The sequence below is a fragment of the Manis pentadactyla genome, chromosome 8, assembly GCF_030020395.1.
Source record: "Manis pentadactyla isolate mManPen7 chromosome 8, mManPen7.hap1, whole genome shotgun sequence".
NCBI lineage: Eukaryota > Metazoa > Chordata > Mammalia > Pholidota > Manidae > Manis > Manis pentadactyla.
Window position 1 is genome coordinate 131506951 of NC_080026.1, and position 22140 is coordinate 131529090.

A 22140-nucleotide genomic window follows, 5' to 3' on the forward strand; every position below is an offset into this window, starting at 1 on the left:
TCAAATAGTTTAGAAGAGCTGAGATCAATTTTAATTACTTGAAGGAGCCAAAAGCACTTAGTAAGTATGATTAGATAATGGTATTTTCTATAATACCTCAATAAAATTTCAGATAAAATCTCATGTTTAATTCACATTGAATTACTGGCATTTTGAAATAGAAAGATTCTTAAATGCTGGTTCTATACTGTATTATATAAAAATTGCTCACAAACTACTCCTGTTTTACTTTATTTATATTGTATTATTTTCTGAAAATCTGGCTATCTACCTGAGTGACTGAAAACAGTAATGGAAACAAACATATTGGGGTAATTTGTGGAGTCCTTTACAATCTCACTATTTGCAACTAATTTTCTAAAGACATTACCAAAAAGAACTGACTTGCTATTTTGGATATCACAGCAATCTATATTTACTTATCTTCTCATCAAAACTCTCAAAAAATAACCTACTTTTTAGTGTTTTCAATGATTACTTTACAGTTACCAACAGAGTCAAAATGGATTTTATGCACTGATATTGGCTGTTTGAAGTCCCCAAGTTAGAATGCTGACTCTTATTTACTTTAAATGTTTTACAACAAGAGCAAAAACTATTTTTTTTAACATAATTAAATTAGCTTCATTATATTAACAAAACCACACCATAATGAGCTATGGCACAGAGCCCCTAAAGTTAGGAAGAGCACACAAACTTTTCAAAGCATGTTCTGTCTTTGCTTCTGGAGTCTGAGCACAGGAACCCTGGCCATTTGATCATGTAGAAAACTGTAGTCATACATAAACAGATTCAGAAATGAGAAAGGAAATGTCACTATGGAAACCACAGAAATACAAAGAATGATTAAGAGAACACTATGAAAAATTACATGCTAACAAATTGGATGACCTAGAATAAATAGACAACTTTCTAGAAAAATACAACCTTCCAAGACTGACTCAGGAAGAAACAAAAAATCTGAACAGACCATTACCAGCAATAGAATTGAATCAATAATCAAAAAACTACCCAAGAAAAAAAATCTCTGGATCAGATGGCTTCACCGCTGAATTTTATCAGACATTTACTGAAGACCTAATACTCATCCTTCTAAAAGTTTTCCAGAAAGTAGAAAAGGAGGGAATACTTCCAAACTCATTCTATGAAGCCAGTATCACTCTAATACCAAAACTAGGCAAAGACACCACAAAAAAAAGATAATTAGAACAATGATGAACATAAATGCAAAAATCCTCAACAAAATACTAGCAAACTGAATTCAAAAATACATCAAAAAGATCATATATCACGATCAAGTGGGGTTCAAGGATGGTACAACATTCAAAAATCCATCATCACCCACTATCATCAACAAAAAGGACAAAAATCACATGATCAACAAAAAGGACAAAAATCACATGATCATCTCCATAGATGCTGAAAAAGCATTTGACAAAATTCAACACCCATTCATAATAAAAAGTCTCAGTAAAATGGGTGTAGAGGGCAAGTACCTCAACATAATAAAGGCCATATATGACAAACCCACAATTAACATCTAACATTATACTTAACAGTGAAAAGCTGAAAGCTTTTCCTCTAAGATCAGGACCAAGACAAGGATGCCCACTCTCCCCAGTTTCATTCAACAACAGTACTGGAGGTCCTAGCCACAGCAATCAGACAATATAAAGAAATAAAACCACCCAGATTGTAAGGAAGAAGTGAAACTGTCCCTGTTTGCAGATGACATGATATTGTACATAGAAAACCCTAAAGAATCCACTCCAAAACTACTAGAACTAGTAACTGAATTCAGCAAAGTTGCAGGATACAAAATTAACACACAAAAATCTGTTGCATTCCTACATACTAATAATGAACTAGCAGAAAGAGAAATCAGGAAAATAATTCCATTTACAACTGCATCAAAAAGAATAAAATACCTACGAATAAACTTAACCAAGGAAGTGAAAGACCTATACCCTGAAAACTACGAGACACTCATGAGAAAAATTAAAGAGACACCAATAGATGGAAATACACCCCATGCTCATGGATAGGAAGAGTTAATACTGTCAAAATGGCCATCTTGCCTAAAGCAGCCTACAGATTCAATGCAATCCCTGTCAAAATACCAACAGCATTCTTCAACAAATTGTAACAAATAGTTCTAAAATTCATATGGAACCACAAAAGACCCCAAATAGCCAAAGCAATCCTGAGAAGGAAAAATTAAGCTGGGGATATTACGCTCCCAAACTTCAAGCTCTACTACAAAGTCACATTAATCAAGACAGTTTGGTACTGGCACAAGAACAGACCCATAGATCAATGGAATAGAATAGAGAGTCCAGCTATGAACCCACACATATATGGCCAATTAATATATGACAAAGGAGCCATGGATATACAATGGGGAAATGACAGCCTCATCAATAATTGGTGTTGGCAAAACTGAACAGCTACATGTAAGAGAATGAAACTGGATTACTGTCTAACTCCACACACAAAAGTAAACTCAAAATAGATAAAAGACCTGAATGTAAGTCATGAAACCATAAAATTGTTAGAAGACAACACAGGCAAAACTCTCTTCAATATAAACATGAGCAACTTTTTTCTGAGCACATCTTCTCAGGCAAGAGAAACAAAAGCAAAAATGAACAAATGGGACTATGTCAAACTAAAAAGCTTCTGCACAGCAAAGGACACCATCAGCAGAACAAAAAGGCACCCTACAGTATGGGAGAATATATTCATAAATGACATATCTGATAAGGATTATTTTGGATTTATATAACATCCAAAATATATAAAGAACTCACATACCTCAACACCCAAAAAGCAAATAACCTGATTAAAAAATGGGCAGAGGATCTGAGCAGACACTTCTCTGAAGGAGAAATTCAGTTGGCTGACAGGCACATGAAAAGATGCTCCACATTGCTAATCATCAGGAAAATGCTAATTGAAACCACAATGAGGTATTACCTCACACCAGTTAGGATGGCCAACATCGAAAAGATAAACAACAACAAATGTTGGCGAGGATGGGGAGAAAGGGGAACCTTCCTACACTGTTGGTGGAAATGTAAATTAGTTCAACAATTGAGGAAAGCAATATGGAGGTTCCTTGAAAAAAGGTTTTTGACACAGGAATTACACTCCTAGGAATTTACCCAAAGAAAACAAGATCACAGATTCAAAAAGACATGTGTACCCCTATGTTTATCATAGCACTATTTACAATAGCTAACTAAGACATGGAAGCAACCTAAGTGTCCAACAGACTAATGGATAAAGAAGAGGTAGTACATAAACACAATGGAATATTATTCAGCCATAAGAAGAAAACAAATCCTACCATTTGCAACAACATGGATGGAGCTAGAGGGCATTATGCTCAGTGAAATAAGCCAGGTGAAGAAAGACAAGTATCAAACGATGTCACTCATATGTGGAGTATAAGAACAAAAAAACTGAAGGAACAAAACAGCAGCAGAATCACAGAACCCAAGAATGGACTAACAGTTACCAACGGGAAAGGGACTGGGGAGTATGGGTGGGAAGGGAGGGATAAGGAGGGGGAGGGGGGAAGAAAGGGCACATTATGATTAGCATGTATGTTGGGGGAGGCATGGGGAGGGCTGTGCAACACAGAGAAGACAAGTAGTGACTCTACAGCATCTTACTGTGCTGATGGACAGTGACTGTAATGGGGTTTGTGGGGGGTACTTGAAGGGGGGAGCCTAGTTAACATAACGTTCCTCATGTAATTGTAGATTAATGATACCAAAATAAAATAATAAAATAAAAAAATACTAAAAAATAGAATGTTTTAGCAAGCAAAAGTTACAGAAAAACAAAAAAATAAAAATAAAATAAAAAATAGAAAATATGTATAATAAAAATAAAAATAATTTAAAAATTAAACTATAAATGCAGAAAAATAATAGTTTTTCCAAATAAAAATATCAAAAAAAAAAAAAGAGAGAGGGCGGAAGATGGCGGCGTGAGTAGAGCAGCGGAAATCTCCTCCCAAAACAACATATATCTATGAAAATATAACAAAGACAACCCTTCCTAGAATAAAGACCAGAGGACACAGGACAATATCCAGACCACATCCGGACCTGAGAGAACCCAGCGCCTCGCGAAGGGGGTATGATACAAGCCCCAGCCCCGCGGGAGCCGAGCGCCCCTCCCCCCAGCTCCCGGCGGGAGAAGAGCAGGCAGAGCGGGAGGGAGACGGAGCCCAGGACTGCCGAACACCCAGCCCCAGCCATCCGGGCCAGAGTGCAGGGCCCTCGATACTGGGAAAACAGGGCAGCAAGAACAGTGAGCAGGCACTGGAGGCTGGGCGACAGAGGACATAAGAAAAGCGCGCGACCATTTTTTTTTTTTTTTTTTTTTGCTTTTTTGCTGCTTTGTTTTGGCGAGCGCTTTTTGGAAGTCTTAAAGGGACAGGGACCCCAATATTAGGGAAACAGGGCAGAAAGACCGGTGAGCAGAGGCCTGAGGCTGGCACCGGAGAATAAAGAAAAACGAACGACCACCTTTTTTTTTTTAATTAAAATTTTTTTTTTTTTATTAAAAAAATTTTTTTTTCTTGTTTTTTTTTGTGGTCGTTGTTTTGTTTTGGCGGGTGCTTTTTGGAAGTCTTAAAGGGGCAGGGCGGGCCACTTAATCCAGAGGTAGGGAATCCGGGATCTCTGGGCACCCTAACCCCTGGGCTGCAGGGAGCAGGGAGGCCCCTTACGGAGATAAATAGCCTCCCAGCAGCTCCTGCTCCAACGCGACTCCACCATTTTGGAGTAGCTGCCCGAGCCAGGCCACGCCCACAGCAACAGCGGAGATTAACTCCATAGCAGCCGGGCAGGAAGCAGAAACCCTGTCTGCGCACAGCTGCGCAGCACAAGCCACTAGAGGCCGCTGTTCTCCCAGGAGAGGAGGGCCACAAACCAACAAGAAAGGAAGTCCTTCCAGCCGTCACTCGTCCCAGTTCTGCAGACTATTCCTATCACCATGAAAAGGCAAAGCTACAGGCAGACAAAGATCACAGAGACAACACCAGAGAAGGAGACAGACCTAACCAGTCTTCCTGACAAAGAATTCAAAATAAGAATCATAAACATGCTGACAGAGATGCAGAGAAATACGCAAGAAAAATGGGATGAAGTCCGGAAAGAGATCACAGATGCCAGAAAGGAGATCGCAGAAATGAAGCAAACTCTGGAAGGGTTTATAAGCAGAATGGATAGGATGCAAGAGGCCATTGATGGAATTGAAATCAGAGAACAGGAACGCATAGAAGCTGACATAGAGAGAGACAAAAGGATCTCCAGGAATGAAACAATATTAAGAGAACTGTGTGACCAATCTAAAAGGAGCAATATCCGTATTATAGGGGTCCCAGAAGAAGAAGAGAGAGGCAAAGAGATGGAAAGTATCTTAGAAGAAATAATTGCTGAAAACTTCCCCACACTGGGGGAGGAAGTAATCGAACAGACCACGGAAATACACAGAACCCCCAACAGAAAGGATCCAAGAAGGGCAACACCAAGACACATAATAATTAAAATGGCAAAGATCAAGGACAAGGAAAGAGTGTTAAAGGCAGCTAGAGAGAAAAAGGTCACCTATAAAGGGAAACCCATCAGGCTAACGTCAGATTTCTCAACAGAAACCCTACAGGCCAGAAGAGAATGGCATGATATATTTAATACAATGAAACAGAAGGGCCTTGAACCAAGGATACTGTATCCAGCACGACTATCATTCAAATATGACGGTGGGATTAAACAATTCCCAGACAAACAAAAGCTGAGGGAATTTGCTTTCCACAAACCACCTCTACAGAACATCTTACAGGGACTGCTCTAGATGGGAGCACTCCTAGAAAGAGCACAGCACAAAACACTCAACATATGAAGAATCGAGGAGGAGGAACAAGAAGGGAGAGAAGAAAAGAATCTCCAGACAGTGTATATAACAGCTCAATAAGCGAGCTAAGTTAGGCAGTAAGATACTAAAGAGGCTAACCTTGAACCTTTGGTAACCACGAATTTAAAGCCTGCAATGGCAATAAGTACATATCTTTCAATAGTCACCCTAAATGTTAATGGGTTGAATGCACCAATCAAAAGACACAGAGTAACAGAATGGATAAAAAAGCAAGACCCATCTATATGCTGCTTACAAGAAACTCACCTCAAACCCAAAGACATGTACAGACTAAAAGTCAAGGGATGGAAAAACATATTTCAAGCAAACAACAGTGAGAAGAAAGCAGGGGTTGCAGTACTAATATCAGACAAAATAGACTTCAAAACAAAGAAAGTAACAAGAGATAAAGAAGGACACTACATAATGATAAAGGGCTCAGTCAAACAAGAGGATATAACCATTCTAAATATATATGCACCCAACACAGGAGCACCAGCATATGTGAAACAAATACTAACAGAACTAAAGGGGGATATAGACTGCAATGCATTCATTCTAGGAGACTTCAACACACCACTCACCCCAAAGGATAGATCCACTGGGCAGAAAATAAGTAAGGACACGGAAGCACTGAACAACACAGTAGAGCAGATGGACCTAATAGACATCTATAGAACTCTACATCCAAAAGCAGCGGGATATACATTCTTCTCAAGTGCACATGGAACATTCTCCAGAATAGACCACATACTAGGCCACAAAAAGAGCCTCAGAAAATTCCAAAAGATTGAAATCCTACCAACCAACTTTTCAGACCACAAAGGCATAAAACTAGAAATAAACTGTACAAAGAAAGCAAAGAGGCTCACGAACACATGGAGGCTTAACAACACGCTCCTAAATAATCAATGGATCAATGACCAAATCAAAATGGAGATCCAGCAATATATGGAAACAAATGACAACAACAACACTAAGCCCCAACTTCTGTGGGACACAGCAAAAGCAGTCTTAAGAGGAAAGTATATAGCAATCCAAGCATATTTAAAAAAGGAAGAGCAATCCCAAATGAATGGTCTAATGTCACAATTATCGAAATTGGAAAAAGAAGAACAGATGAGGCCTAAGGTCAGCAGAAGGAGGGACATAATAAAGATCAGAGAAGAAATAAATAAAATTGAGAAGAATAAAACAATAGCAAAAATCAATGAAACCAAGAGCTGGTTCTTCGAGAAAATAAACAAAATAGATAAGCCTCTAGCCAGACTTATTAAGAAGAAAAGAGAGTCAACACAAATCAACAGTATCAGAAACGAGAAAGGAAAAATCACGACGGACCCCACGGAAATGCAAAGAATTATTGGAGAATACTATGAAAACCTATATGCTAACAAGCTGGGAAACCTAGGAGAAATGGACAACTTCCTAGAAAAATATAACCTTCCAAGATTGACCCAGGAAGAAACAGAAAATCTAAACAGACCAATTACCAGCAACGAAATTGAAGAGGTAATCAAAAAACTACCAAAGAACAAAACCCCCGGGCCAGATGGATTTACCTCGGAATTTTATCAGACATACAGGGAAGACATAATACCCATTCTCCTTAAAGTTTTCCAAAAAATAGAGGAGGAGGGGATACTCCCAAACTCATTATATGAAGCTAACATCACCCTAATACCAAAACCAGGCAAAGACCCCACCAAAAAAGAAAACTACAGACCAATATCCCTGATGAACGTAGATGCAAAAATACTCAACAAAATATTAGCAAACCGAATTCAAAAATACATCAAAAGGATCATACACCATGACCAAGTGGGATTCATTCCAGGGATGCAAGGATGGTACAACATTCGAAAGTCCATCAACATCATCCACCACATCAACAAAAAGAAAGACAAAAACCACATGATCATCTCCATAGATGCTGAAAAAGCATTTGACAAAGTTCAACATCCATTCATGTTAAAAACTCTCAGCAAAATGGGAATAGAGGGCAAGTACCTCAACATAATAAAGGCCATCTATGATAAACCCACAGCCAACATTATATTGAACAGCGAGAAGCTGAAAGCATTTCCTCTGAGATCGGGAACTAGACAGGGATGCCCACTCTCTCCACTGTTATTTAACATAGTACTGGAGGTCCTAGCCACGGCAATCAGACAAAATAAAGAAATACAAGGAATCCAGATTGGTAAAGAAGAAGTTAAACTGTCACTATTTGCAGATGACATGACACTGTACATAAAGAACCCTAAAGACTCCACCCCAAAACTACTAGAACTGATATCGGAATACAGCAAAGTTGCAGGATACAAAATCAACACACAGAAATCTGTGGCTTTCCTATATACTAACAATGAACCAACAGAAAGAGAAATCAGGAAAACAACTCCATTCACAATTGCATCAAAAAAAATAAAATACCTAGGAATAAACCTAACCAAATAAGTGAAAGACTTATACTCTGAAAACTACAAGTCACTCTTAAGAGAAATTAAAGGGGACACTAACAGATGGAAACTCATCCCATGCTCGTGGCTAGGAAGAATTAATATCGTTAAAATGGCCATCCTGCCCAAAGCAATATACAGATTTGATGCAATCCCTATGAAACTACCAGCAACATTCTTCAATGAACTGGAACAAATAATTCAAAAATTCATATGGAAACACCAAAGACCCCGAATAGCCAAAGCAATCCTGAGAAAGAAGAATAAAGTAGGGGGGATCTCACTCCCCAATTTCAAGCTCTACTATAAAGCCATAGTAATCAAGACAATTTGGTACTGGCACAAGAACAGAGCCACAGACCAATGGAACAGACTAGAGAATCCAGACATTAACCCAGACATATATGGTCAATTAATATTTGATAAAGGAGCCATGGACATACAATGGCGAAATGACAGTCTCTTCAACAGGTGGTGCTGGCAAAACTGGACAGCTACATGTAGGAGAATGAAACTGGACCATTGTCTAACCCCATATACAAAAGTAAACTCAAAATGGATCAAAGACCTGAATGTAAGCCATGAAACCATTAAACTCTTGGAAGAAAACATAGGCGAAAACCTCTTAGACATAAACATGAGTGACCTCTTCTTGAACATATCTCCCCGGGCAAGGAAAACAACAGCAAAAATGAACAAGTGGGACTATATTAAGCTGAAAAGCTTCTGTACAGCAAAAGACACCATCAATAGAACAAGAAGGATCCCTACAGTATGGGAGAATATATTTGAAAATGACACATCCGATAAAGGCTTGACGTCCAGAATATATAAGGAGCTCTCACGCCTCAACAAACAAAAAACAAATAACCCAATTAAAAAATGGGCAGAGGAACTGAACAGACAGTTCTCCAAAAAAGAAATACAGATGGCCAACAGACACATGAAAAGATGCTCCACATCGCTAATTATCAGAGAAATGCAAATTAAAACTACAATGAGGTATCACCTCACACCTGTAAGGATGGCTGCCATCCAAAAGACAAACAACAACAAATGTTGGCGAGGCTGTGGAGAAAGGGGAACCCTCCTACACTGCTGGTGGGAATGTAAGTTAGTTCAACCATTGTGGAAAGCAGTATGGAGGTACATCAAAATGCTCAAAACAGACTTACCATTTGACCCAGGAATTCCACTCCTAGGAATTTACCCTAAGAATGCAGCAATCAAGTTTGAGAAAGACAGATGCACCCCTATGTTTATTGCAGCACTATTTACAATAGCCAAGAATTGGAAGCAACCTAAATGTCCATCAATAGATGAATGGATAAAGAAGATGTGGTACATATACACAATGGAATACTACTCAGCTATAAGAAAAGGGCAAATCCAATCATTTGCAGCAACATGGATGGAGCTGGAGGGTATTATGCTCAGTGAAACAAGCCAAGCGGAGAAAGAGAAATACCAAATGATTTCACTTATCTGTGGAATATAAGAACAAAGGAAAAACTGAAGGAACAAAACAGCAGCAGAATCACAGAACTCAAGAATGGACTAACAGGTACCAAAGGGAAAGGGACTGGGGAGGATGGGTGGGTAGGGAGGGATAAGGGGGGGAGAAGTAGGGGGGTATTAAGATTAACATGCATGGGGGGGTAGGAGAAAAGGGAGGGCTGTACAACACAGAGAAGGCAAGTAGTGATTCTACAACATTTTGCTATGCTGATGGACAGTGACTGTAAAAGGGTTTATAGGGGAGACCTGGTATAGGGGAGAGCCTAGTAAACATAATATTCGTCATGTAAGTGTAGATTAGTGATAGCAAAAAAAAAAAAAAAAAAAAAAAAGGGCAGTTCCTGTGTGGTAACCTCCAACGAGTTCTACACAAGGGTATAAAGGGCATATAAAAGTGTAGGCAAAGGGTCTGTTTGTGTTTATACAGAGGATCAAAGCCTAATTGGGCTACCCCGAAAATGAACTAAGATACCATATGAAAAAGAACTTCCAACATCTGCACCCTCTGGAAGACTCATGCCAGAAGATGATCATCAAAAAACCCCAACAAAGATCCACGCACTGCTACAGCTGTAGATGCACTCATCCCACCAGTTCCTGGACCTGCCATGGGAATGAGGAAGGAGATATCTAAGCTGGCCTGTGCATACAGTAAAACAACAAAATTGGACTGGATCTATACTGTTGGAACTCAACCAAGAATTTGGAGAAGTGCAAATTGTAGCGCTCCAAAGTCTTACAACTACAAACTATTTATTGTTAAAAGAACATATGGCATGTGAACAGTCCCCAGGAATGGGTTGTTTTAATTTGTCTGATTTCTCTCAGACTGTTCAAGGTCATTTGGACAATATCCACCATATCATAGATAAGTTTTCACAAATGCCTAAGGTGCCTAACTGGTTTTCTTGGTTTCACTGCAGATGGCTGGTAATTACAGATATGCTTTGGTTATGTAACTATACTCCTATTATGTTAATGTGTGTGTGCAATTTAAGTAGTAGCTTAAAACCTATACATGCTGAAGTTACTCTACAAGAAGATATATCAAAGAAATAATCAATCTTCCCATGTTTTCTTCCGCCTGCTACTTCTATAGCTTTTCTTCTTCCTTCCTAATTACAACCCTTAAATAGAATTCGTGCCTCATATCAAATTTACCGAGTATCATAATTCTTCCAAGTGGTAAAGATACCTCAAGACAAATGCTGGGCATAGAAGCCACAGGGCATAAATATGCAAAGAAGTAAAAAGCTAACTTTTTCAAACAATAAGGCTTCTCTCTCACTTACCAACTTCACATTTCCCTGTATGGCCCCGGAAGATGACTGGTTAGCCAGAGACGGGTAAGATTCCTCAAGGGAGGAACAACCTAAGACAGGCACAGTCGCAGGGGGGCCATCAGGTGAGAAATTGGGGATCAACAGAGGTGAGGCTTAGAACCTCACCCCCCCGTTCTGAGAGAAATCTTCTGCATACGTGGATGTTTTATTGCCCTGGTCTAGCTTGGATTAACACATAGTCTACAGGCACACACCTGATCATCTACATGTGCTCTCTTACAACACTAAACTATGTTTTCTACCTTTATCTTGTATCTACCTACCACTTCAGCATTTTATTAAAAATAATAATAATAAAGAGAGAAATGTGGTATCCACATATAAATCAAGTATAAAAACCAAATGAGTATTCATATTTGAACTGACTGTTTATAGTTCATAATGCATGAGCAAAACCGAAAGTTTCTGTGATGACTGCCCTTGTACTGTTCACTATGTAACTTATTCATTATGTAAGAATTTGTTCTACATGTAAAAACTTGTTTGTTATGCCTCAGAAGATTGGAGACTGACAAAAATTAGGCTTGGGGTGGAATAATGATTGTGCATTGAGCATTGACTCCCCTATACAGAATTTTATTGTCGTTAACAACCATTTGATCAATAAATATGAGAGATGCCCTCACAAAAAAAAAAAAAAGGACAGACTTCCAATGGTAAAATAAATTAGTAACCGGGATGTAATGCATAGCATAAGGAATATAGTCAAGATATTGTAACAGCCTGGTAGGGTGATAGCTGGAACCTAGAATTATGTATATAAATGTTCTACCACTGTGTTGTACACTTGAATCTCATGTAATGTAATACTGTGTGTCAACTACCCTTCAATAAAAAATAATTATTATAAAAAAAAAAAAAATCAAAAAAAGACAAGGAAACTGTAGTCATGTACAAGGGGAAATTACATTGCACTCTATGACAAGATTTAGGTTCCTTCAATATAAAATGCCATACTTTAAGACTAGAAAACAAAACATGACACATCCATACAATGAAATATTATTGAGCCAGGAAAAGGAATGAGGTTCTGATATAAGCTGCAACATGGATGAACTTGAAAAATTATGCTAAGTGAAGGAAGCCAATGAATGAGAAACCACCTACCATATGACTCCATTTACATGAAATGCCCGGATTAGGTAAGTCAGAGGCAGAAAACAGAATAGTGGTTACCTAGAGTTGGGGTGTCTGGGGGAAAATGAGGACTGCTAATAGGGTTTGGGGTGATGAAAATGTCCTGGAGTTAGTGATGATGACTGCACAATTCTGTGAATATAATAAAACCTTTTGAATCATATACTTTAAATGGGTGAATTGTATGGTATGTGAATTATATATCAATAAAGCTGTGAGATTATTTTTTAGAAATCACAGTGTAGCCCTGACTTGCACAATGTAATTTCATGTTATTTCTTAGAAACCATACTCAAAGAGATGATAGATCAGCCCACATGAAAAACACTACCATTTCAAATATCTGAAAAACTACATATGAATTGAGTTAGATGCAAGATAAATAAAATGCTATGAGTGATCTCAAAGTCAAAGGATTCATCAAAGCTAAATAGAGTCACTTGCATGAAATCAAAGTACTACAGTGCTGAAAACTTTTCCACCAGTACAAATTTGCTGTAAGCATGTGACCCTATAAAATGGATCACTAAGGCAAAACTATCTGGCTATATAGTAAGGAAATCCAATATATATTTCTATTTAAACACAAGATCAATCATGTACCCAGAGTTCAGAACTACCAATGGTAGTGAATATAAAGTGAAAATGTACAGTAACTGCATACAAAAGGAAATAAAAATCTGAATGGCTCACATTAAAATTTACTGTAAAAGGATTTTAAGTAAATAGTTTATTTCTTAAAAAATACATATTTATCACTTTTATAGCATAGATTGTTAGTCTATAGACTACACACATCACTTAAATTACATGGATACTGCTAAATTATATGGAGTTGCCCCATAATACAAACTAAAATTGAGAATATGTAACCTAGCACAAAGAATACAAAAAAGGCCTTTTTAAAAAGCCTCAACCATACCGTGTCTAAACACAAGAGCGCTGCCCTACAGCCTCTCCACAGGCTGAGTGCCAGATGCTGACTTCTGACTAGTATCGTCACACAACTGGTTATTCTTAAGTTTCTCAAACTCAACCTGCCCCCACACAAAAAATATCCTTTTTTCTGAGGGATTTAAAATGCTCACATGTGACTCATTTCCACAAATTTCAGTAATATACACTGAAAGGATCATCAGTTCTACTTAAAAGATAAGAAAATGGTATTAAGAAAGTATATTACGCTTCTTCAGAGACAGGCTCATCAACAGGAAAAAATATTTAACAAAAGGTACCTCTGTCTTGCCACATTCATCAGGCGGGTCCTGGTGTATGGCCATTTGATACTTGACATACAAAGAAAATGACTGGCTGAAGGACGACTTGAACTCTGGGTCCTCAAAGGAGACAGGTACTAACCTCACCTTCAGAGCAGGGAAAATACAAGCAAATGCTATTGAAACATATCTACCTTGATGATATGCTTCTGAAGGTGAGGCTAGAGTAAGATCTCTGCAAATCCACTTCCAAAGCTCAGATGGACTTTTTCATGAAATGAGTAAACCCTGGAACAGCCTGACTGACACAGAAGATCCTGTCAGCTAACTTTACACTAATAGTAATACTTACGAAAATTTTAAACTCATACGGGCCAGGACATTTTTGTGTTTTTCTCTACCCACCTATTGCGGTTCTCTGCATACACTAGAGTCACTATTTTTGGTAATGGCCACTACTTTTTACAACTCTACTTATCTTTACGGTTTTAAGCTTTTTCTCTTTTCCATATTTTTCTTGGGTAATTTGATTTATAAAATGCAGACACATGAGGACTGCTATTAAACCATTCTACTATCTTACTTTTCTAGTCCCACTCAGTTGTGTAGGGCTTCTACGTACATAAAAAGAGCGATTTAGTTGTTATGAACTCTGTCTATACATACATGACTTTTAAGTGGGGAAAAGCATATCAACTATGTGCACAAAGAGTATGCCTACCATAAAAATCTAAAGCATTTTTTTCATTTTTCTCATATTTTAATGTAGAACTCTGTTTACTACTAACTTTTAAATAAATGTATCTAAACATAATGACTTTAAATAAAGGCAATATGTGTTACTTCCCACTTTGAAATTATAAATGACTGGCATTTAATAAGGCACTAGGTAAAATTTGCACTTTCAGAATGTTCATTAATCCACAGTTCTATCTCTTTGCAGATATGCTGCAAATTGAATATAAATAAAATGTACCATAAATAAACCAATTCACATAATGACATCAAATGAAAGAGAAACTTCCATTTGCCCAGAAAAATTACACTTGGCCTGCTGACCTGGCTCACAGTTGGTTTATCAGGTGGGTCCTTGTGAATAACCATCTGGTAACGTTTATAGACCTGGTAAGACTCCTGAAATGTGGCTTTGAACTGAGAACTTGGTGGAGATGATCTCACCACCCTCACCTTCAGAAGGAGTTAAAAAAACAATGCTCATTAATTCATTTATTTAACCCATGGAATATGCATTAACAGTTACTCCCACCCAAAGAGAACTCAAAATATTAAGGCATTAACATATAACAATATTTTAACATTAAAAATCAGTTAATAAAGAAAAAATTACTTCAATTTATAGACTCAAGAAAGCAAAGGATTCTGTCTAACTTCTAAGCTCTATAACCAAATTAAAATTATGTAAGAATGCTCCTATTGTAAAATGGCAGAGTACTTCTGGCAATCAAGAAACAAATGTAAATAAATACTCTTCAATTTTAGCAGCATGCAACTCACCTTCAGTAAACCAGAAAGACTAAAAATGTGAATATATATTTTGGACACTCTTTCATCCATCATTGCTAACTAAATTTACAAACTTTTTCTTAGTTAAGTGTAAAGGACAAGTTTGCTGTTTCATAGCATAGTTAAGAATGAAGATTCTTAAGTAGGATTTCCTTTACTTAAATTTTAATGTCACCATCTTGGTCAAGTAAATAAATTCTCTGTGCCTTAGTTTCCTCATATATAAAATAATGATAAGTTATAAACAGCAACTGCATGTGATAATGGCTAACATTTATTTGAACACTATTTACTAACCAGATGGAACATGTTATCAAAACAAAATAGTGAAACAGAAAATCAAATGTAATATAATAAAATAGCATGATTAGGAACTTTTCATGTGTGTCATAAGTAGTAATTCTGTGAACAAAGAGTGACACACAGTGGACAATAAACCTGGGTGTCATTACATTAAAAAAGTAAAAGCTGCCAACTAAAGGACTATTATGTTAGGTATACCTGGTGCCCTGCATATGTTACTACTTATGATCAAAAGATAAAACAATCTTCATGAAATATTTTTGGTAGCGTGTTCAATTTAGGTGGCATTCCCAATTTGGGGAGGACGGAGTCAACACCAAAGTGACAGTAGCTAAGGAATTAAAACAGTCAAAGTCATTAAACCTTATGTCTGATAAAATATATGTTGTATTAAGGATTATATGGCACCAAAGTTAGTTTTTAATATCAGATCTTCAGTGGTAAGTAATATTCTTAGAAGATATTAACCTGTAAATTCCAAAGATGACCAGTTACTAATCAGGTATGAGAATATGATAAAAATCATTATGGCTAATGTTTTAGAAAAAAATTTTATACATGCCAAAATTATACTGAAAAATTCAGACTTAATCTGGAGTGTACATCAGTTTGGGAAAAATACAGGAATACTCTAAAATTCATATTGTTTAAATTGGTTTGGGGAATTATGAGACTATAAGATAACTTTATAGGAATAAGAGAAGACTACAGTAGTATAATTTAGTACTGTCTATTTCTCACTTCTGGCTTGCATATATAATATCATTAACTACCTTGATCAAGATCAGAATATCAGAATGGATAAAACAGTAATCTATTCTCTTTCATCATCTAAAACTAATCTGCCAAAAACTAATTTTAAATACTGTTTTTTTTTTCACTTTACTAAATTTCAATCAAGGGATATAAAAAGCCAGAGCACTTACACATTAACATGCTAAAACTGGAATTGTTATCACAAATTCATTAGCCAAAATGCCTTAAGGTTTTTTTAAAAATCTTTAAAAAAAAAAAGGGTCTTCTCAAATAGCAATTAGTTTAGTAAACACAAATGCTACTTCATCCCAACTCACTTAAATTTCCCATTACTGAAACAGCAAACATGTCAAATAGTATAACCTCAAATGAAAACAAAGTACCTAAAATACAAAAAAATAGAACCAACCACAAGAGAACATCCTCCAATGTACCTCTAATTTGTGTGATCCACAGTCTGGCAAAGAGCCAACAATGAAATCTTCCAGTGACGGGGCCTGGCTGTGTTTGGCCTTTGGTGGGAACACAGATGGTGGTCCACCTGGAGCCTGGAGACCCTCAAGTCCTCCAGCTGGGTTCTGCCGCATGAGTTTCAACCTTTTCCTTTCTTTCCGGATTTCCTTTGCTTTTCGACATGGAGGCTTACTCAGATCTGCTCCTTTGCCTAAAAAGAATTTCAAAACATCAGACCAATCACATTTAGCTTCTGGAAATGTTTTTCCAAAGTTCTCAAAGATTCTACAGACTTAAGTCCAAAGAATTCCAACAGTCATGTCAGCTTTGGGGTAGATGTTTCAGAGGATCCTGGGTGGAGCTTTAAGTTGATCTTAAAATTCTTAGAAGCAGAAACTGCCAAAGAAAATAGTCACACAAACTTTTCAGGTAGCTCTTACTGTTGAAAAATAATTTTTTTTAACATTCATCAACTTCTCTGCCTTTGAAAGTGGAAAGATAATAAATACCTTCTTCAGGGCACTGCTGCCTCTAGCCCATTTCTAAGTGACATTTCTCTGAAACCACTGGTGACATACATAAATGTTTATTAGGAACCAGGTATAAATGAGAACTGATTCCAGAACTTAGTCTGGCAGCAATGAAAAAATATCCTTGCTCAGCTGAAGGTATTTGTTTCTCTCTTCATCTAACTGAGGGTCTCACTAGTTCAACTCTAGTTAATCAGAGTTTTGTTTTAATTAAAAGAATATCAAACTGATTACCCTATAAAATATAAAAATCTTATTATAAATCACAAATTTAATCTTGTAAGTCTTCAAGTAATCTATTTTGAGAACATTGTAAGAACCAGAGGCAAATAACGAACACAAATGAAAACCTCAAAATAATCTAAATGCCCAATTATAAAATAATTATATAATCCTTAAAACAGCTAAGCAATGGAATATCACACAGTCATTAAAAATGCTTTAGAAATTTTAGGGGATTTTTCATTATAGAATGTTAAAACATAACTCTAATTATGTATAAGTATGTTCATTAAAAATATCTACAAAAAAATCCTGGGAAGAATATACCACCATGTTAACAGTCATTTTACTTGGGCTAAGAAATAGAGAACGGACATTCCTCTTTTTTCATAATGGTCTCTTTTTACCAAATTTTCTAACAATGAACTTTGTAATTTTTTTTTAAAGTTATTAATAAAATAAAGAAAATGCTATTTTTTTTAAGGATCCTGAAATATAAAAGTCAGCAACAAGAAGGCTTGCAAGACTAGTAAGTTCAACTTCACTAAGAAGATCACTAAGCCCTAGAGTGTTAAGGGACTTGCCAGAGACCAAGAGCTAGTCAAAAGAAACTAACGTGATGAGAGAACAAGGAGCTCACTAAGTGGGACTATATTACAACTTCACTGACATGTTTCCCAACTACAAGCAAAGTTTACCTATAAAAAAGTCTGAATAAGTCTAGTAACCAGGTAAGGGAAGACTGACTCTATAAGTAACCATTACTCTGTTGCCTTAGAGAATTCATTTTCTTTGGCCAAAGAATGTGTCTTTCTTAAATTTGTTCTGAGAAGCACAACAGCATGCTGGTTAACTGCTCACACTTTGACATGAGCTGCCTGAGGTCATTCTGGTCACTTTGCTAGATGACCTTGAACAAGTCTCCTTGCCTGTTCAACTAAGATAACCAGTTCTACTAATGGAGCTGCTATGAGGGCTGAGTTAACAGATGTGCAGCTCAAAAAACAGTACCTACCATTTAATTAGGGTTATCTATTATTAGCTATTACATGCATCACCAATACCTACAATAACATTTTACCTATATAAGCACTCTGTAAATGGTAACAAGGCAAAAAACCCTGCATTTTCTAAGTTACTCAAAATTACATTGCCTACAAAGTTTAAAAATTAACAAATTATGAACCTATCCAGAATGAATTGAGAAGTGACATTTCAGCATTTTTATGAAAGATGACCTATGTCATCTTGGCACTGATCCACTAGACTAAGCAATCCTTTCCATGGTTGTTTTATTCTACATTTATGTACCACCACATTACCACTGCAATGGACAGCAAATTAGCATTTCAGCTGACTCAGGATACAGATTTCCCCAGATCAATACCTTCAAAAAATGGAAACAGATCATCAACATAGAATTTGTATACCACACCAAACCTGCACCTACAGAGGTTCAAGAATCTTAGATTCATCTCAAGTGTTTTGAAGAGAGTTCAGTAGATCTGCATAATTTCTAGTTTACTTCAAGAAAAAATATTTTTAACATTTTTACACTAAAATGGAAATGCAGGTTTCCAGAGAAAATCTAAAAATTCCTAATATGTTAAAAGCATTGTCACTCATTCTTAGTAAAAGATATCCTAAGGGGGAAAAAAACTGCAAAAAGTTTTTTAGTATTTCAGTCATCATACTGCTGCAAGTAAAGTTAGTACTGTTACTCCACAACTATTGTGTGAGTAGGATCAAATGGGTAACTGTAACATTCTAATCTTATTCTTCCATCACCAGTGTCTCTGAGAACTAGGTTTTCTCAGTATGGAAAAAAGAAGATACAAATGTACAACAAACAAAAAAGTAAAAATACTGTAGTCCTGAATTGAAATCGAAGTCTCAATATGACCTTTAGGTGTAGTCCCTGAAAAGGCCTAGAAAACAATGGCCATAGCAGTAATGGCCACCCCTTGTCCAGCTTGTGATCTCCAAATACCATTTCCCACTAAAAGAAACCAGGACTCCTTGGAGAAATGACTGTACAAGATGATCCAGGAGCATTATGCAATACCAGATAGCAAGGAAGTTGTCAAGGCTACTGCTATTGTATCAAAAGGACTCAGAAGCCAACTTAGAGGAGTTCCCACAGGAGCAAAGGATTTTAATGTAGCAAATGTGTTTAGATCCATGAGTTCACAATGATACCAAAAAAAAAAAAAATTGGTCAGTTAGAAGATGTTATTTTGAAGAATGTAATAAAACGCAATATTCAAGAATTCATTCTGCCTTTGCTATGAGTCCTTATGGGAAACAAATAGATGAGGGGATGGTTCTCTTCACATAAGTTTTCCAGCCAGTAAATGAACAAATGATAGAATTATCTAATGGATCAGTGGGCTAAGGCACTTAGCATGGATCCATAAAAAGAGACACTCCCAGACATTGTATGTCTCCTGAAAGAAAATCCCACCACCCATGAACTAACCTTACTTATTCTCAAATAAGTAATTTGAACCTGAATATGATTAAAGACTTACTGCCCTCCAAAAAAAAACAGTTTAACCCTAAATCTAATCAAGGCTCTAGACCCAAACAGCAATTTACAAGCAGGCAAGGGAAACTGTTAAACTACCCTGCAGATGTAACCAGTCAAATACAGAGAGTGGGATCAACAACCCAGAAAAACATAAACTGCAAGTAAAAAGTGGAAGCAATGAAAGGGAAACCTATAAATACACCAGTTTTTAAAATACACCAGCCAATTTCAATATGTGGATACTATCTGGATCCTGATGCAAACAAATGTTTAAAAACTGAAAATTTAAACACTGAATATTCATAACATTAAGGAATTTTATTTAGGTGTTCCAGTGGTATTGTGAATGTTTCTTTAAGTTACTTTTTAGAGATGCATTCTGAAATACAGAATGATATAATGTCTGGAATTTGCTTAAGTAAAATGCTAGAAGAAACCAGATAAGAGGATTCAAGATGGCAGCATTAGAGGTGAGACAGAGAACTCCTCTCAAAACCACATGTAATATGAAAATATAGTTAATACAACTAATCCTAAAAGAGCAACAGGAAAGAAGGCTGCACCAGACTGCATACACCTGGAGAACAAAGCAGACCTCAGGAAACAGGGAATGTACCAATGCCTTAACCCGATGGGACCCAAGACCTTCCCCCACCCCAGCTCACTGGCGGAAGAGAAACGGAGCAGGGAGGGGGTGGTAGCCTAGGACTGCTGAACAGCCAGCCCAGGAGATCTGCTTTGGGAGCACAAACCTACATGGCATGGTGCTCTGGACACTAGAGGGGTTGAAAAGCTAAGACAGGTGGAATATTTGAGAGACTGAGATTCCAGCCATTTGTGGAGGACAGGGATCCACATCCGCCCACTCTGGGGCAAAGGAAAGGCAGGCAGTCTGAGAGGATTCCTAGCAGTGAAAGGGCTGCTGGAGGGGTGGAGTTTGTTCGGAGCTTGCTGCACAGGAGAAGGGATAGGTGGACAAGGTTGTCTGGGCACACTCTGCACAGCAGGTTGGGAACTTTCAGGGGCTTCAGGTGCTCCATCCCCATGGCTGGCTACACAGCTCCAAGGCCCCCCACTGTTATACACAGCCTGCTGCACCTTCCTCCTGGCCTGCCTGGACTGGCTTGCAAACCAGCAGTCACTGCGTTGGCGTCAGGCCAGCCAGAGGGAGGCTCCGCCTACAACAGCTACAGACGCAAAGCGCAGAGGCTTACACCTGTGTGCTCGGCCCACTGGCTCTGACACTGGAGACAGGCACTGCAGCCAGGAAGCAGGAAACAGCTCTTTCCTCCCACCAGGACAGGCACCACGCCCCTGCAACCCCCTATGTCACTCGTCGGGGCTGAGCAACTCCAGAGACTAGAGCTTCTGGGCACTAGAGGGCGCCACATAGAAATATGAAATGTTAAAGGAACCTGGTTCACAAACCCCAGAAAAAGGGCCAAATGAAACTGAACACACCAATCTTCCTGAAAGACAGGTCAAAATAAAAATCATAAACATGCTCATGGAGGTACAGAAAAATATTCAAGAACTCAGGAACGAATTTAAGTTGGAGATTCAATCATTAAGAAATTCCATATCTGAAATGCAACATACAATGAAGGGATTTAAAACCAGATTAGATGTAGTAGAAGAGATGGTAAATAGAATAGAAATTACAGGAGAGAAATACAAAGCTGAGGCACAGAGAGAAAAAAGCATCTCTAAGAATTAAAGAATATTGAGAGAACTATGTGGCCAATCCAAACAGAACAATATTCGCATTATAGGGGTACCAGACGAAGAGAGAGAAAAGGGGATAGAAAGAGTCATTAAGGATGTAATTGCTGAAAACTCCCCCAATCTAGGGAAGGAGATAAGTCTCTCAGCCATGGAGGTGCACAGATCTCCCAACACAAGGGACCCAAGGAAGACAACACCAAGACATATAACAATAAAAATGGCAAAGATCAAGGATAAGGACACACTTTTAAAAGCAGCTAGAGAGAGAAAAAAGATCAAATACAAAGGACAACCCATCAGACTATCATCAGATTTCTCAGCAGAAACCTTACAGGCCAGAAGGGAGTGGCATGATATATTGAATGCAATGAAACAAAAGGACCTTGAACCAAGAATACTGTATCCAGCAAAGTTATCATTTACATTTGAAACAGGGATTAAACAATTTTCAGATATGCAAAAGCTAAGAGAATTTACCTCCCACAAACCACC

General features: G+C 37.5%; 1 protein-coding gene across 11 annotated transcripts in view; it reads right to left on the reverse strand.

The window, feature by feature from the left end:
• ATE1 (arginyltransferase 1) overlaps window positions 1-22140 on the reverse strand; it is a 163792-nt gene that overhangs the window by 127629 nt on the left and 14023 nt on the right. For 5 of the 11 annotated variants that reach the window (XM_057506419.1, XM_057506418.1, XM_057506417.1 and 2 more), the window contains exons 6-8: window positions 16623-16852; window positions 14665-14793; window positions 13624-13752 (exon numbers count right to left, since the gene is read on the reverse strand). In XM_057506419.1, the coding sequence (XP_057362402.1) occupies window positions 13624-13752; window positions 14665-14793; window positions 16623-16852 (488 nt within the window). The remainder of the gene's footprint in view (window positions 1-13623; window positions 13753-14664; window positions 14794-16622; window positions 16853-22140) is intronic. The other 6 variants (XM_036899006.2, XM_036899003.2, XM_036899001.2 and 3 more) reach the window with 2 other exon arrangements.